The 17,942-nt window shown below is 41.7% G+C and overlaps 1 protein-coding gene across 1 annotated transcript in view; it reads left to right on the top strand.

Moving 5' to 3' along the window:
- The first annotated feature begins 15,786 nt into the window (after positions 1 to 15,786).
- LMLN (leishmanolysin like peptidase) overlaps positions 15,787 to 17,942 on the top strand; it is a 52,118-nt gene continuing 49,962 nt past the window's right edge. The window contains exon 1 of the mRNA XM_036744092.1: positions 15,787 to 15,810. Coding sequence (XP_036599987.1) covers positions 15,787 to 15,810 — 24 coding nt within the window. The remainder of the gene's footprint in view (positions 15,811 to 17,942) is intronic.

Below are 17,942 nucleotides of genomic sequence, written 5' to 3' on the forward strand. Positions count from 1 at the left end.
CTTATATTTTCCACTTTATTATTGCCCTACCTCCTGTCAGAGAGGTATCCCTTGTGAGAGTATGAAAAAAACTGTGAAACTAAACATCAACGTAACCTCACAGCATTCAGTTTGTTAGTGTTCTTTCCATTTATGTTGTGATTGTGTATGTTTTCCTGGTTCTGCTATTTTCACTTTGTGTCTTGTCGTATAGGCCTTACTGAGTTTTTCTGAAACAGTCCCCTTTTGTTAAGGTGGGCGTAGTGCTGTACGTCTTGGCTGCTGGGGATTCTGAGGCTGGCAGATACCTTGAGCTCAGGAGTTCTGTGCTTTAATGAGTGCCATGGCAGAACCAAATGCAACATCAACACAGTGAGCCCCAAGGCAGGAGGGGCCACCAGGTTACCTAAGGAATGAACCAGCCCCGTTCAGAGACAGGGAAGGTCAAAACTTCTATGCCGATCAGTTTGATAGGGCCCTGTGCTTGTAGCCTGGGCAAAATAGGAACCCCTAGTCTTTTTTTTTTTTTAAAGATGATGGTAATTGTTAGATTAAATTATAATTTCTCCCCAGATGTCTAGTGATTTTTCAACTAAGGAGATAACACTACTTGATGATTAAACTGAATTTCAGAAGGCCATCTGTTTGACATTTAAAAACCTTTACGTTCTAGCCAAACTGGCGTGCTTGCAGTTCCCCACATATGGCATTCTGTCACTCAGTGCCTGAAATGTTCTTACTGTCACTTTGCAGAATCCCTTGCTTAAAGTTTTAAGATCCACATGAGGTCTCTCCTGAATCCCTTAGTTGCCAGCACCTTCCCCTGAAAATTACTTTGTGTTTACTTAAATTTTAAGAGTTGAAATTAATTTAACAACTATCTAGTCCAACCCATAAGTGACAGAAATCTCCATTGTAACACTCAGCAAGTTGCCATCCCATCTTCAACTTCCGATGAGTCAGCCAACATTTATTTAGCTCCTTCTGTCTACCAGACACTGTGCCAAGTGATGTAGATAGAAAAGCAAAAGACTATTCTTGCCCTTGAGCTCAAAATCTAAAAGGACAGACAACATGCATGCAAACACTTATAAAAAATAATGCAAGATAAATTGGGATTAATTAACAGGAAGACATAAGAGGGATTAGGGAGAGGCTTCAGTAGAGGGTGAGATTTTAGCTGAGACTTAAAGCCAGGAGGATGGCCAGTGAAAATGCAATTGGGAAACATGGGGGGGAGGGGGGGGTGTGGGTGTGTGTGTAACAACAAGGTCAGTGGCACTGCAGACGATGGCTGTGGAAGGCAGAAGGTGTGAGAACACTTGGGAAGGGTGGTGGCCAGGTTATGAAGGGCTCAGAATACTAAATATGGCTTTGGTTTTGGTCCTGGAGAGGATAGGGAGTCACTGGAGTTTACTGGTTAGTGGAGTGACATTGTCAAACCTGGGCTTCCTAAAGGGAGATCTTTCTGACAGCTGAATGGAGAAGGGAGTGGAGTAAGAAGAGATTTGTGGCAATCAGACCAGCTAGTAGGTTATAGCAGTAACCCAGGTGTGAAAAGAGATTCTACCACCTCAGAAGTGGTCCTGCTTGGAGAGCGTGAAATGGGCAGTTAACCCCTGCTTGTTAGAAATCTGAGCTAAACAATGCCTTTCATTTCATAGGAATTCTGAAACAGTTCCACAGAGATAAAGACAATTTTAAGGTATCTTGATTATTACAGTCAAATGGAGCCGTACAGAACTATTGTGATGTTAGTGTTTGTATACCCTTACAGTATTGAAACCAGCTGGTCAAGGGTGACTAAAAATGTTGCTGTTCATTGTTTTAAGGGGTTCCCGTTTCTTTGGTTACTATCCCCAGTTTCAAGGACTTGAATTTTTTCCTCAGTTTGAGTCTTCTCTTACCAAAAAACCAGCTAATTAGGTCTTGGATAAAAATTAAACTTAAGACTTTCAGAGGAGGACAGTGTCTCCATTGCATTAATTAAACTTGAAGAGGTTTTTCATTCAAGTGAGACCATAGGCCTCAGATAAAGGCCTTGCCATAATATTGTAGTTCTAGAAAGAAAAAGAAGTTTCACAGGACATACTTACTCCAGGGGGAGTTCATTCTACTTTTGAACAGTACTTAGAGTGATTGGCACATAGTAAGCAATGTATAGACAGAATAATGCCACTTCCTCATGACAACTCTTCAAATACTTTAACACAGCCATGATGTTCCCCTACCCTGAGTTCTTCAGGTTAAATATTGCCAAGGTTGGGGTGTTCTTGGGGCCCTTCAGTATTCTCCAATTAATATTGATAATATGCTTCCTAAACTGTTGGACCCAGAACTGGAGACCTCTGAAGATGTGGTCTGATCAGGACAGAATACAGAGGACCTTATTCCTCATTTTTAGAATTTTAATGTAGCCCGATGGTTAGCTTTTTTGTCATACTACATTGCTGCCATGTTGAGTTTCTGTTCATTGAAACTCCTATGATCCCTAGACAAATTGTTGACTAAACATGCCTACCCTATCCAGTACCTGCAAGCTGATTGCTAAAAAAAAAATTCAAATTCAAGTGTAAGACTTTATCCTTATTGAATTTGATCTTATAAGTTCCATCCTAATATGCTAGCCTGTTCATAGATTTTTTGGATTGTATCATCCCATGTGTTACGCACTTTTCCCAGCTTTCTGTCATCTTGAGATTTGATAAGGCCATCTGTACTTCTATACAAGTAGTCTCTGCGACTCTCCATTGGAAAAATCTTGTCACCTTAACTATGAATTAAGGTTATTCTTTGAATACAAACATTCAACCAGTTCCAAATCTATCTAACACTTAATGTTGGTTTCCTCCAATGGAGTGTAATTTTGTTGAGGGTAGGGACTTTTTGTTTTTATACCTCTAGCTAGCACAGTACCTGATGCAAAACAGCAATTAATGAACAAATATTCTCATCTCCCCTTCCACCACACATGTTGGAGCCATGTTAAAAATTTGAGCTAAGCAATGCATTTCATTTTATAGTAATTTTAAAACAATTCCACACAGATAAAGACAATTTTAAGGTAGCTAGCACCTATTATGTATGTGCCAGAAGCAGCTACATGGCTCAGTGGATAGAGAGCTGGGCCTGGAATCAGGAGGAAGATCTGAGTTTGAAGACCTCACGCACGTAATAGCTGTGTGACCCTGGGCAAGTCACTTAACTTTTTGTTTGAGGTAATCCACAGGAGAAGGAAATTGCAAACCAGCAAGAAAATCCCATAAACAGTATTGGTGTGCTGTGGTTCACAGGGTCACAAAGAGGCATGATTGAACAACAATGTGCCAGGCGCTGTGCTAAGTGAGTTACAGTATTATTTGATAAACCTTAGTGGCTTCTTACTACCTTTAGAATCAAATATTAAATCCTGTGTTTCTTAAGGTCTTCAAGATTTGGTCCCATCCTTCCTAACATTAATCCCTTCTACGTACTCCATAGAAAGTCACACAAAACACTATCTCTTGAATTTATGCTTTTGTACTGACTGTCTCTCAAGCCTGGAAATACACTCCTTCCTCACCTCTGATTCTTAAAGCCTTGGAGTCTCCTGGGCTCAGTTGAAATTTCCTGGTCCTATCATGTCACCTCCCCCTACCTCTTTCCCAGCCCCTTTTAATGTGTTGTTTTTCCATGTTAGAATGAAACCAGAGACTAGCTTGCTTGCTTGTATTTGTATCTTGGTGCTTTATGCCAGTGGGGTCAAACTCAAATAAAAATGAATTCCTGGGGCAACCAGGTGGTGAAGTGGATAGAGCACTGGCTGTGGAGTCAAGGTACCCTGAGTTCAAATCCAGCCTCAAACACTTACTAGCTGTGTGACCCTGGGCAAGTCACTTAACCCTATGATATAATTGCCTCAAGAGTCCTGCAGCCACATGTTGACTTAGAAAACCACCAATCAACATTATCTACATTGTATATTTATTTTGTTAAGCATCTCCCAATTACATTTTAATCTAGTTCTATCTATCCATCTCAAGTTCCTTCTCTGAATGAGGCCTTTTCTGGTCTTCCCCTCCCCCCTCAGTTTTTTCCTTCAAGATTACCCTTTATATGTTGTATGCATTTTCTATCTACATGCATGGTTTGTATCTATCTGTATTTGTGCATGTTATGTATTGTTAGAATGTAAGTTTCTTGAGTGGGGGGGATTGTTTTCCTTTTGTCTTTATATTGCCATAGTCTCAATATTTTTTTGATTCAGAGTTTCCCAGCAGTGAGTACTGAAAACATATATTAGCTGCTGGGAAACAAGGCACTACAGCTATCTTATCATCCATCCGTGCTTTTGCCTTTAAACACAGCCACAATGTCCCCCTACCCTGAGTTCTTCAGGTTAAATACTAAAATACTCTCAAAACTCTTTCCTCAAGCATTGTGATTCTCCTCAAGCTGCTTTCTCACGCTTATGCATATGTAATATAAATATGCAGTATGTAATATACATATGTAATAAGCCTAAATGTATTTTTCTGCTTTTAGGAAACAAAATTTGTCCACACAAAAAAAGTGTACTACCTTACAGATGAATAACAAATTTTTTAAAAATTCAGAGTAACAAATCAACACATCAACCAAGCTGACCATTTATAGAGAATTCTTCACCTACAGTCCCCCATCTCTTAAAAAAGAAGTGCGATTTCATAGGTCTGTGGGTCCAAGTTTGGTCATTATTGCAAAGCATTCAGTTTCAATTCTGTTTAATAATCTTTAAGCAAGCGCCTACTAGATGCTGGGGAGACAAAAAAAAATAATGAAAGCCAGTCTTTGGTCTCAGGGAGCATACGTTCCATTGGGGAGATAATGAAATGGAATTTGGGAGTTCTTTCCAAGTATGCCAACCGCAGTCCATGCTAACGGGTGTATGGATGTTCATGTTCTCCCAGAAGTCTGGCATATGGGGGCGAGGGGGAGGTGGAGGTGGAGGGAGAAATTCCCAACACGCTGCAAGCCTTCCTCGCTTTCTCTCAGCATGGTAAGGGCACCAGTGGAGCTCTGTGCTGGTTCCCTCGCGCTTGACATAAACCCTCTGTCATGCATTTGCTCAATGACATTTTTTGCTTCTGATCTTTAATAACGGTTTCCGTTAAGTTCCTCTCCAAAGTCCTCTGCGTGATCCTCAGCTCTCCACAGGAGATGGTGGCTCGCTTTCTGCTGCCATAGAGCACGGATAAGCACGTACAATATGGCTTTTTAAAAAATTGTGTTTTATTCGTACAATTCGAGGAGGAATTTGTATAATACTATTAGAGCACTAAAAGAGTCAGCCTCCTAGCCCGTGACTCTGAGCCAATCAGAGACCGCCTTCTCCGGGAGGCAGTGACGTCATGGCGTGCACGTAGACGTACGCGGTGCGATAGCGTCACGCACTCCATGGTAACGGCGCTCGGCAGCACTTAAAGATGGCGGCTGGAGGAGGCGGAGGCCCGGGCGGCCGGCGTCCGAGCGGACCTCTTTGGGCTCTGCTGCTCTTCCTGACCAGCCTTCGGCCGAGCATCGCCGCCTCTTCTTCGATCTCCTTGAGCGGCGGCTCCCACTGCCACCACCACGTCCCCTCCGTTGATGAGGTAGGGATGCGGGCGGCCGGCCGAGGTGGGGGGAGTGGGCTCGGCATCGAGGCGCCCGGCGGGGTCGGAACGAGAGCCGAGCAGCGGGCCACGGGGCCCAACCCGTGGGTTCGCTGCCTCTCGGAGGCTGCGGGGTGTTGGGGATGGTAATCGACAGTCATTCGCGCTCTCCTCCGAACTGCCCAGTGAGAGACGGAGGTGCCGGCATCCTTAGGATGGGGCAGCCCCGAGAGAGGGCAGGCAGATGGACACCCGGAGGGTTTGACTTGTAAAAGAAAGAAAGAAGAAAGGATGGGAGAGAGAAAAACTGAATCGACGGAAGAATGAATGAGAGGAAGGAAGGATGATTGAATGAGAGGAAGGAAGGGGGAATGAATGAATCAAAGGAAGAACGAAAGGAAGGGCCGAAGAAAGAATGAAAGGAAGGAAAAAGGAAGAAGGGGAGGGAAGAAAGAACAGAACCTCGTTGCGTGCCATTTTGTCAGGGCAGCAAGGTAAAACAGCCGGGTCCGGATTCCAGTCAATCGATCGATCGATCGATCCATCAAGTATTAAACGCCAGACTGTGCTAGGTGCGGAAGCTATACAGATGCAAAGAATGAAACTAGCCCTGCTTGTTTGCTTGCTTGCAATGAGGTTACATTCTAATGGGAGAGATGAGAAGTGCACAGGTGTCAAAATCATGTGCATAAATATAAAATGAATAATATATCTACAAAGTTAATATAAGATAACAAATGACTGGCGGACTGCTGTGTGGTGCAGCGGACAGAGCCCTGGATCTGGAGTCAGAAAGACTCGAGTCCATATCCTCCGTCAGACCCTTACTAGCTGTGATTCTTCTGGAGTCACGTCCCCCTGCTTGTCTCGGTTTCCTCATCTGTAAAACGCAGATAATAATTGTACCTACCTCCTTAGGGTTGTGGTGACTTAGAGAGGGAGAAAGCTAGCTGTTGGGTGTCAGAGGACTGAATCAGTAAATGCTCCATGGGGAAAATGATGCCTGAGCATCTTGAAGGGAAAGGCTGATGTTAGGGGGAAGTGTACTCTAGGTGTGGGGAATTGAATTGCTTATTAATTTGTGCAACTACGAAATGGGGCAGGCACACACCTACTTTCCGGAAAGACCAGGATGGCAGGCGGAAGTGAGCTGCAATCACACTTTAATAAAGCACAGAGGGTGTAGGGGCAAAGGGCACAGAAAATACAGAAACAAATGGGTACAAAAGACGAGGAGATAGATTGCTGGGGACTGGGATGGGATGGGATGGGATGGTGGAGGCAGACTGTGTGTAAGAGAATGGTTATCAAGAAAGTCACTTAAGTAACCAGGGACTGGATTGGTGTTGGGAGCACTGGAGGAGCATGGACCCTTAGCAGATGAAAGAGTGCTGAGGGTGAAGGTAGGGGCAAGAGAGCAGGATTTTGAGGTCTTATTTTTAGAGGGTTTGATGAGGGACTGACTAATTTATATCCTTGCCACCTTGGAGTAAGTTCATTAATGTATCCAAGTCATCTCAAAGTTGTCTGTAAAACTTTGAAATTATCATATCCACATTATCTCAAAGTTTTCCATTTGGTGTTCTGCTGGTGTTGCTGCAGATCTTTAAAACTTATCTGGGATTTACAAATCATAGGACCAAAAGGCCCTAACCACAAGACTTAGAAGACTTCCCCTGATTTAGCCTCTATCTTCAGGACTTGGTATTTGGTTAGTATGATACAGTTTGAAAATGTGACTGCTAGGTTCCCCTTTGCAATCTTACTGCCTGCTATTTATTCTGGCTACCTGTACATTTACTTACTATCCTGACTAGGCATAAGTGGGGGCTGGGGAGATGGTGGTCAAGAGATCCAGAACAGGATAGAATTTAACATAGGTGATGGCCAGTGTCATCAGTGGGGAATGGAGAGGCCAGTTTGGCAGGATCTCTCCCTCTGAAACAAGGTTTCAGTCTGCCAGGGAGCATTAAAAGTGCCTACTATGTGCCATCCTCTGTAGTAGTTTCTGGAAAAACAAGTCTCTGTCCTTAAGGAGTTTACATTGCTAATACATAGTAGGTGCTTAATAAATGTTTATTGATTGAATGACGGAGTTAGTATGTATATATAAAATACAGAATTTATATAAAATACAAGGCAATTTGGAGGGGAAGACATTTTGGGAGTATATATCCATAGATATAGCTATATCTGTATATCCATGACTGAGTCTTGAAGATTAAGGGATTTTAGAAGCAGAAATGAAGAGGAAGTGCATTCCAGGCATAGGGGATAGTAAGTGCACAGGCTTGGAGTGAGAAAACAGCAAGATGGCCAGTTTGGCAGGACTGACCCATAAACTGGGATAAAGGAGTAGTGTATGATGAGGCTGGAAAGGTAGGATGAGGCCAGGTTATGAAGGGCTTTAAATGCAAACAGGAGTTTATATTTTATCTTAGATGCCATAGAGAGCTACAGGAATTTGTTGAATAGAGGACTAACAAGGTAAGACCTGTGCATCAGGAAAATCACTTTGGCAGCTGTATGGAGGATGGATTGTGGTGGGGAGACACTCGTGGCAGAGGAACCAATTAGGCCATTGCAGTAGTCAAAGTGAGAGGTGATGAGAGCCAGCACCAGAGTGGTGGCAGCATCAGAGGAAAGAAGGGAGTGTATGCAAGAGATATTACAAAGGTAGTCTTAATAGGACTTGACTACATATTGGATATTAGGAGTGAGAAAGAGAGAGAAGACCTGAGGATGACATTTTGGTTTTCTTGACCTTAGGGGACTAGGAGTATAGTGGTAGCCCCCACAGTAATAGGAAAGTTGTTTGTCCTTCCTTTTCAAAAAGGACCATGACATCAGGAAGGTGATGCCATGACTTGCAAGTGAATTGGATTTAATTTAATTTAAGGGCTTCACCCTCTCCTCCAGAGCCATCTGGGTCCAGTGGCAAGATATAAATCAGGAAGACTGGAGATGGCTCCTGTGCAGTGGGAGACCTTGGCATTTTTAAGCTAAGGTCCTTCTGAGTTTTCACTTTGACTGGGGCAATACTCATTCAGTGATTAAGGCTAGGTAAGAAGTGAGCCAAAGAATGGCCCCTTTTACCTAATAAAAAACAAATCTATCTAGGAGGGGAAGACCCTCAGGGTTTCAGGCCAAAACAGAAACAAATAAAATTACTTTAGGAAAGTAAGGGAGAAGAGAGGGCTGGAGGAGAAAGATAATGATGTTGTTTGTTTTATTTCATTCCAATCTGGAAGCTGAACCTGAACCTCCAGACTGTCGAGAATCATGCCCAGCCTGCAATTTGGAAATGAGGGAGAGGTCTTTTTAAGCCTGGGGAACTGCCTGTGTGAAAGATTAGAAGTAGGCAGCCACATAGCTGTTTGTACAGTTTTGCTGGACCAAAGTAGTATGCTTGGAGAGAAGGGAGTAAATGTGACTAGATATTATTTAGGTGGAATTGACATCTTTTGGCAATAGGTTAGATGAGAGGTCTTGGGGAAAGGGAGGGTTGAACCTAACTCCAAAATTTCAAGTATGGGTGATTGGGAGAATAGTGGTGCCTTTAATGAAATTAGGGACATTTGGTAGAGGTGGGGGTGGGATGGGAGGGCAGAGATGAGTTCAATTTTGGACTTGTTAAATTGGAAGTGCAGATGGAGCATTCTAGTGGAGATGTTTGAGGTAGATAAATACATATTTGAAGCTCAGGGATTGTCACATACGTTTTGCTTTTACAACTTTAAAATAATCAGTTTTGCCGAAGGGAGAATTCCACCTAGGCATTTTCTGCCTTAATTGGTCAGGGCCCAGTACCTGGAGTTCTTTTAGCAGACTAGCCTGGGGTTGTCCTAGTAAGGATGTACTGCAGGCATGACATGAATCACGTCATGAAATGGATAATGTCATTCAATTAAAACAAAGCATATATTAAGCTCTTACTATGTAATGTACTAGGTTTAAGAAATACAAAGACAAAAATTAAGTATTCCTTATCCTCAAAGAGCTTATATTCTACTGTGAGGAAAACAGTATATAGACAGATAAGTAAAATCTGAATGATGATGAAAAAGCATTTGTTAAGTGCTTACTCTGTGCCAAGCCCCACACTTGGCTCTGGGGATGCAAAGAGAAAAGCAAAACAGCCCCTAGTCTGATGGGAGAGACCACACTTAGAGGAGGTTTCAGTGGCAGGTCAGATGTGAAGGTTTTATGGTCTGTAGGGTACAGAGGCATCTTCTTTAATATCATTTCCACTGATAAAACCGTATTCATTTCTGAACCATTGACAGAGCCAAGGTCCAGGTCCTCTTTTCTTTGTCTTCAGTAGTTTTGGCTTCTGAGGAGGCCAGGGCTTCAGAACATAGAGAAGTTGTGAAGAAACTAATAGATTGATAAGGCTCTGGTCGTAGCTATGATTTATTGATAGATAATTTAGAGTGCAAATATATCTTTATAGGAATAAAATAATCATAGGGTTAAGAGGATATTATAAAACTATAAAAATTAAGTGCCTCTTTTAGTTTAAGTTGGTAAGTTCCTCTTTCTTTAGCTCCCTGAAATAAGCTGCTCTTTCCAGCAGCTGCAAAAGTTATAGTATTCAATCCATGTGTGTCACAAAAGTAGTATTCCTAACCACAAATGTCTGGTTACAGAATAAGATTTCTAAGGCAATTTCACTTTGACAAGCAGGATGAGAGATGTAGATCCTAATCCAACAAAATAACAGATTTAATAGTTGTCTGGAGGAAACTCCCCATTGTGTTCTCCACACACTCATACCCTGAAATTTGGCAATAGCAGCAAATGTACACGTAAAAAGTCCAAGAAAGTACACTTAAGTGACCTGCCTTGTCCAATTGAATTATGTTCAAAATTAGTTTCTTAAGATTATTGCCAATTTCTATGACCTATAAGTTCCTCTTTTTAAAAAAAATAAAAATAAGCTCTGTTAATCATCCATTTATTTATGACTAATGAGAAACCAGTAGACCTGATTTGATTGCAGTTGCTAGCCTTGGAAATAAATCATTATACTCAGAAGTTTTGTGTCTCAGACTTTTCTATTTCATATAATAAATCAAGTTATAAGAGTTCATCACCCACAAGCATTGCTTCCGTGGATGGTAGCTGCTGAAGTTAGACTGGAAGCAGGTTGGGATTGGGGAGATGATTGCTCTTCCTAGGGCTCTTGGGCTTACAGGCCCTTCAGTGGTGGTCGTTCAGCAGTTCTGTTGTTAGTCATGAGGATAGGAGGCTCCTTCTTCACCAGGAATGCTCCCTTCAGTGATGGTTGAAGAGGCCCCTGGGCATTGGTCTTGGCGGGACATTCTATTCCCAAGGCTCTTGAATTCAGGCTCCTGGATTGTTTCCAATTTGGGGGGGAGCATTAACAGTTGGGGGAACCAGGAAGGGCCTCTAGTAGGAGGGATCACTCGAATTGAGCCTTGAAGGGATTAAAGGTTTCAGGGAGAGAGAAATTAGGATAAACAAGGGGGACATAAAATGAGGTGTACACATAACATCAAGTATGCTGTTTTGGCTACAACAGAATAATGGGACATCATTCTGGAAAAATGCATTCATGGGATCAGAAATCTCATTTGGGAAGGGATCCTAGAAGTCATCTATTTACTCCAATCCACTCGTTTTATGTTATTCTTAATTTTTTTCAATTAATAAGCATTTATTTTCTCTCCTTCTCCCTCCCCCGAAAAACATAAGAGCAGTAGAGGAAGAATTGGGGAAAGAAATGAGATAAATGCAAGAAATTTATGAAAAAAGAATTTAACAGTTTGGTAAAGGGGGCACAAAAAATACCAAAGAAAATAGCTTCTTAAAAATCAGAATTAGACAAATGGTTAATAAAAAGAAAAATAAAACTTCACTGAAAAAAACCCAAAACCTGTGTAACAAATGGGCATAGAGTCAGGGAAAACAAATTCTCACATTGCCCATGTTTTAAAATATGTCTCACTCTGCATCTTGAACCCATCACCTCTGCCAGGAGGTAGGTTGCCTGATCATCATTGGTCCCTTAGAATCATATCAGTCCCCTCATTTCATAGAAAGTTGCAATCAGGATTCAGATGCACGTCTTGACTTTTAAACAGTCCTTTTTCCACTTCACTAAGCTGCTTTGTTAGAGTTATCAAAATAGTTAAAAAGACAAACAAGTTCTTGACCTCAGGTTAAGAACCAACCCCTGCTCTAAAGCTATAAATTTCAGGGAAGGTGGCAACCTGCATTGGTAAAGGGAATTTACTCATTTGGAATTCTCTGTACCAGTGAAATCCAGGGCTAAGTGTTCCTTCCGCTATGTGGATTTGAGAATCATTTGTTTAAAGAAAATAATTAAACTTGTGAAAACTGATTAGATGTGGTGTGGCATAGCAGAAAGGCTGCTGGATTTAGAAAAAAGACCTGGGTTCAGATTCCATCTCTGTTCCTTAATGACTTTTTGACCTTGAACAAGTCACTTAACCTCTCTGGGCATCAGTTTGCATATCAGTAAAATATAGGGTTGGACTAGATGACCTCTCAAGTCTATTCCAGTTCTGAATCTATGATCTGAGAGAAGAGGGCTCAGCATGGGATACTTGGGGTACACCCATAGTAAGGGAATGAGATACAAGTAGGATGATTTGTAAAGAAGCATTCAGAGTGTTAGAAAGGAAATCAGGAAAAAACTGTCAGAAAAACCGAGGGAAGAGACCATGCAGAAGGAGGGGGATGTCAACCCTGTTAAATGTTGCTGAGAGATCAAGAAAGATGAGGTCTGAGGAAAGGCCTTTGCCTTGAGCCATTAAAAGATTGTTGGTGCCCTTGGAGAGAGCAGTTTCAGTTGAATGGTGGGGTCAGAAGACAGATTGTAAGGGGTTATTCTCTAAGTGGGTGATGAGGAAGTGGAGGCAGTGACTAAAGGAGTTTGGCAGTGAAAAGGGGAGAGAAAATGTTTGGGAGGAATGAAGCGCAGGAATGAAGGTGGTGCAGTAGATAGAACAATGGGCCTGAAATCAGGAAGACTCATGGGTTTAAACCCAGCTTCAGACACTAGCTGTGTGATCTTGAGCAAGTCATTTAACTCTGTTTGCCTCAGTTTCCTCTTGTATAAAATGAGCTGGAGAAAGAAATGGCAAAGCACTTCAGTATCTTTGCTGAGAAAACCCGAAATGGGGTCACTGAGAGTTGGACAGAACAATAGAAAGGAATGAAAGTATTTTTTTTAGAGGATGGGAGACATCTGGCCATGTTTCCAGGTTTTAGGGAAGGATCCAATGAATAGATAAGGAAAGATTAAAAACATTCAAAAGGACCCATGGGGTGCTGCAGCAGCCTCTAGTAATGACTGTCAGAACTTGGCTTCATTGGCTGATCTGAAGGAACTGTCAGCCAGAAGTCATTGGCCTTTGTGGCACCTTGCCTTGAAACCCACATGATCCGGAGGCCATGGAGTTACACAGGAAAATCCCAGCCAAGATGCAAGATCACTTACCTTACACCACCACAGAAACAGTATCCTCACAATGTCATACAGAGGAGCTTTTAGTTGCTACTTTAAGAAAGCTGCATGAATTTTCAATGCCACTTGGCTATAATCATTTTTTTGTTACTGTAGCTTTTAGAGCCCCTTAATGCTTTTGACTGTGAAGGCCAGCCCTCTGTATTATCTTCCATTTCAAGAACCTAAATAAGAATTAATGAATAAGATAGTTTTTGTCCCGGGCCTGCTTCTCTTCTCTCTCTCTACTACTTCACTTGGTGATTCATGAGCTCCCATGGATTTAATTACCATCTTTATGCTGATGGGTCTCAAATCTACTTGCCCTGCCCCAAAATCTCTGCTACTCCCTGGTCTCATACCTCCAGCTACCTTGCAGACACTGAATTGGAAGTCCAAGAATTTTCCCAGACTTGTTGCTGTTCAGTCATGTCCGACTCTTTAAACTCAGTATTTACAAAAGGGAACTCATCTTTCCCCCTAAAGTCCAGGGGTGGGGAACCTTCGGCCTTCTAGGTCCTTGGTGTCATCCTTTGACTGAATCCAAACTTCACGGAACAAATCCTTTTATTAAGGAGATTTGTTCAAAAGGCCATATTTGGGGATGTGGAGGGCAACACGTGGCCTCAAGGCGACAGGCTCCCCACCCACGCCTTAAACCCCCCTCCACTTTTATCTTACCTATGACTATAGAGAGTAATACCATCTTCCCAGTTCCTTAGGCTTACAGTCAAGGACTTATCCTTGACTCCTCATCCATGTCTAATCTGTTGCCAGGGCCTATCGATATCACCTTTGCAACATCCCTCAGATACACCCCCTTCTCTTCTTTAACATTGCCACCACCCTGGTATAGGTCCTCATACCTGGATTACTGCAATAGCTTGCTGGTGAGACTACCTGCTTCAAATCTCTCCCCACTCCAATCTATCCTGCTTTCAGCCACTAAAGTGATTTTCCCTAGTGTTGGTCTGACCATGTCACCACTTCTAACCCCTTACCCTAACCCCCCACTTCGTAAACTAAAATGGCTCCCTTTTGCCTCTAGGCCATTCATAACCTAGCCCCCTTCTACCTTTCCAGCCTTCTTAACACGTCCCTGACAGGTACTCTTTGATGTAGTGACACTGGCCTCTTGGTTGTTCCACAAATAAGACACCCCATTTCTGGCTCTGACAATTTTCTCTGGTGGTGCTCCATGCTTGGAATGTTCTCCCTCCTCAACTTTGCCTACCGCCTTCCCTAGCTTCCTTTTAAATACCACCTAAAAATCTCATCTTTTACAGGAAACCTTTCTCAACCCCTCTTAATTCTGGTGCTTGTTAATATTTCTAGTGTCTGTTAATTATTTCTTATTTATCCTGTACATAGCTTGCTTTCTACATATTTATTGTATGTCGTGTTCCTTGAGGGCAGAGACTGCCTTTTGGCTCTTTGTTTCTCCAGCTCTTAGCACAGTGCCTGGAACACAGGCACAAATACGTGTTGATTGAGTTTTCAAGATAGGAGAGGCTTGAACTTCTTTCTAGGCTCTGTTACCAAGTGAGATTTTCCCTGTGCTAAATTAGCAGAAATTTCCAATTTTTTTTTATCAAGATATGAAACCAGACATGAGTAAAAGAATTTTCTCAGACTTGTTGCTATCCAGTCATGTCTGACTCTTTATGACCCCATTTAGGGTTTTCTTGGCAAAGATGCTGGAGTACTTTGCCATTTCCTTTTCCATCTCATTTTATAGAAGAGGAACTAAGGCAAATGGAGTTAAGTGACTTGCCCAGGGTCACACAGTTAGTAAGTGTTCAAGGCCAGATTTGAACTCAGGTCTTCCTGGCCTGGCAGTCTTATCTAGTGCCATCTAGCTGCCCTTCCCAGTCTAACCCTTCTAGATTTTTCTTCTCCATTTATCTTTGAAATGTCAGTCTTTACTTTCTCCTTTTGGTCCTTGTAAATTCCTTTTTCTTTCCTGCAGCTATAAATCCAAAACTGTACCTTTTTCCTTTTTTTTTCCTTTTTCTGATGTAACTGGAGACCATATAAGCTTTAGGAAATCTCTGTTCATTTCTCAGAGTTGATTAAGAATTCTCTGCTTATGCAGAAGCATATGATAAACCTGGGTTTTACCTTCTAAGTCTCTGCCTCTTGATAGTTTTGATTGGCAGCACTACCTATCAACAAATCTATGGCTATTTCCATATCAGTACTTAGAGATTTGCCATATCTGGCCTGATAGAAGACTCCTTGGATTTCCCCCCTCCCCAATTGGATCTTCATATTCTCTGACAGTGTCCTTATTCAGGGCTTTTAAAAAACGTGCCTGCATTTTTATTTAACACAAATATTTTTGACTCCCCTGTAGAGGTCCTGGTGGAAGTGAGATGATTATCCACTGCATTCTCAGTGGGGTGTATGGGGTGTTCAGGGAGAACTAGAACCTCTGGTGTGAGGGCTTGCTGTGCCCCATTCAGCGCCACACATCCACCTTTGGTGTCCACCTCCACCCAGCTCTCACCTGTGGCTCCAAGGAGCTGTAGCATATGCAGCAGCCACAGCCTGGTTAACCATCTCAGCAGATGGGCTAAATCAGGTTGAGGGTAACCAGTGGGCAACAAACACCTGGGTGAGTTGGGGGGGGGTATGTACCTCAAGCATGTGAAGATGTCCCCAAGTGGAATGGGCAGAAAAAAACAGTTTGTTCCAGCGGCCATGAAGGTGGCTGGAGCAGGTGCTGTAGAGAGCTTAGAGCTTAGTCAGACATTGAAGACGCCAAGGTCATCCCCTGCATCCTGACCATCACCACTCGCCTTGACTTTTGTCCTGCCACTGAACGTCAGTGACTCTGGAAGAGTGAGGCTGATGACTGTGTGTAACTCTGCCTCACTTAAATCCAATTCTTTTGCAAGTTAAGACATCATCCCATGATGTCATTGGTCCTCTTAGAAAGGAAGGACAAGCAACAACATTCTTAATTTCATGTAATTTTGGGAGGGGTAGTCTTTTACACCTGAAATCTATTCATAAATAGAGACAGGGAGGTGTAGTATTAACAATACTATGTTAGAATTCAGGAGATCTGAATTAGAATATAAACACTTAGGTTTATTAGGAAGATACATCTATTCCCCACTCAGTCTCAAGTTTCCTCATTTGTAAGATAGGGTAGTAGATTTCTAAGATCCCTTCCAGTTCCAAAAATGTTATAAAAAAGAATCTGATAAGCTGATTTCAGGGTTGGCCAAGGTAATCCTGAATAGATCTTATACATAATAAAGATTACTTCATTTTGCATACCTAAAGCTTCCCAGTGAAAATGTATTTGGTATAGGATCCCATCCATAGGCATTGAAAGAATTGTGTGGGAAAATTTTATTTGTCTCATTTGAAATTAGTCTCCTGATTTGTTTCCTGTGAGACATTTATTTAAAAGTCATGATAATTTTACCTATCAGATTTATGGGAAAGGAAAGAATTCATGACACAACAAGAGATAGAGAACGTTACAAAATACAAAATTGATAATTTTGATTATGTTAAATTGAAAAGTTTTTGTATAAAAAAAGCCAATACAGCAAAGATTAGGAGGGAAGCAGAAAATTGGGAGAAAATCTTTATAACCATTGTCTCTGATAAAGTCCTCATCTCCAAAATATACAGGGAACTGAGCCAAATTTATAGGAATACAAGTCATTTCCCAGTTGAGAAATGGTCAAAGGATATGAACAGGCAGTTTTCAGAGGAAGAAATTAAAGATATCTATAGGCATATGAAGAAATGCTCTAAATCACTATAGATTAGAGAAATGCAAATCAAAACAACTCTTAGGTACCACATCTCTCCTGTCAGATTGGCTAAAATGACAAAACAGGAAAATGATAAATGCTGGAGAGGATGTGGGAAAATTGGAACACTGTTACATTGTTGGTGGAGTTGTGAACTGATCCAACCATTCTGGAGAGCAATTTGGAACTATGGCCAAAAGGGCTATAAAAATGTGCATACTCTTTGACCAAGCAATATCACTTCTAGGGCTGTATCCCAAAGAGATCACACAAGGGAGAAATGGACCCGTATGTACAAAAATATTTATAGTGGCTCTTTTTTGTGGTAGCAAAGAATTGAAAATCAAGGGGATGCCCATCAGTTGGGGAATGGCTAAACAAGTTGTGGTATGTGAATGTGATGGAATACTATTGTGCTATAAGAAATGGAGAAGATTCAGACTTCATAATAACCTGGAAAGATTTATGTGATCTGATGCTAAGTGGGTGGAGCAGAACCAGGAGAATATTGTACACAACCACAGATACATTGCTTTTCTGATGACTAACTTCGATAGACTTGGCTCTTCTCAGCAGCACAAGGTTCAAAGACAACTCTGAAGAACTCATGATGGAAAGAGCTATCTACATCCAGAGAAAGAGCTATGGAGTCTGAATGCAGATTGAGGCAAACTATTTGCTGTCTCCTTTTTTCTTTTTTTTCCCTCTTTTTTTTGGGGAGGCGGGGTTTGTTTCTTCTTTCTCATGATTCATTCCATTGGTCATAATTCTTCTTTATAACTTGACTGTTGCCTAAATAAGTTTAATGTGAAGGTTCATGTAGAAGATATATCAGATTCCAGTGCCATCTTGAGGGGGGGAGGGAAGAGGGAAGGGAGGGGAAGAAAATCTGGAGCTTAAAAACATGCAGAACTGAGTGTTGTAAACTAAAAATAAAAAAATCTAATTTTTTTTAAAAAAGAGCCATGATAATGCAAAGACTTATCTTGGTCACCTTCCCTGCCCCTTGCAAAATTCATTTAAATGAAAATTTGAGAAAATCTAGGTGTATACTTTTGGGGCAAGACAATTATTTATCTTATT

Source organism: Trichosurus vulpecula, chromosome 2 (assembly GCF_011100635.1).
Source record: "Trichosurus vulpecula isolate mTriVul1 chromosome 2, mTriVul1.pri, whole genome shotgun sequence".
NCBI lineage: Eukaryota > Metazoa > Chordata > Mammalia > Diprotodontia > Phalangeridae > Trichosurus > Trichosurus vulpecula.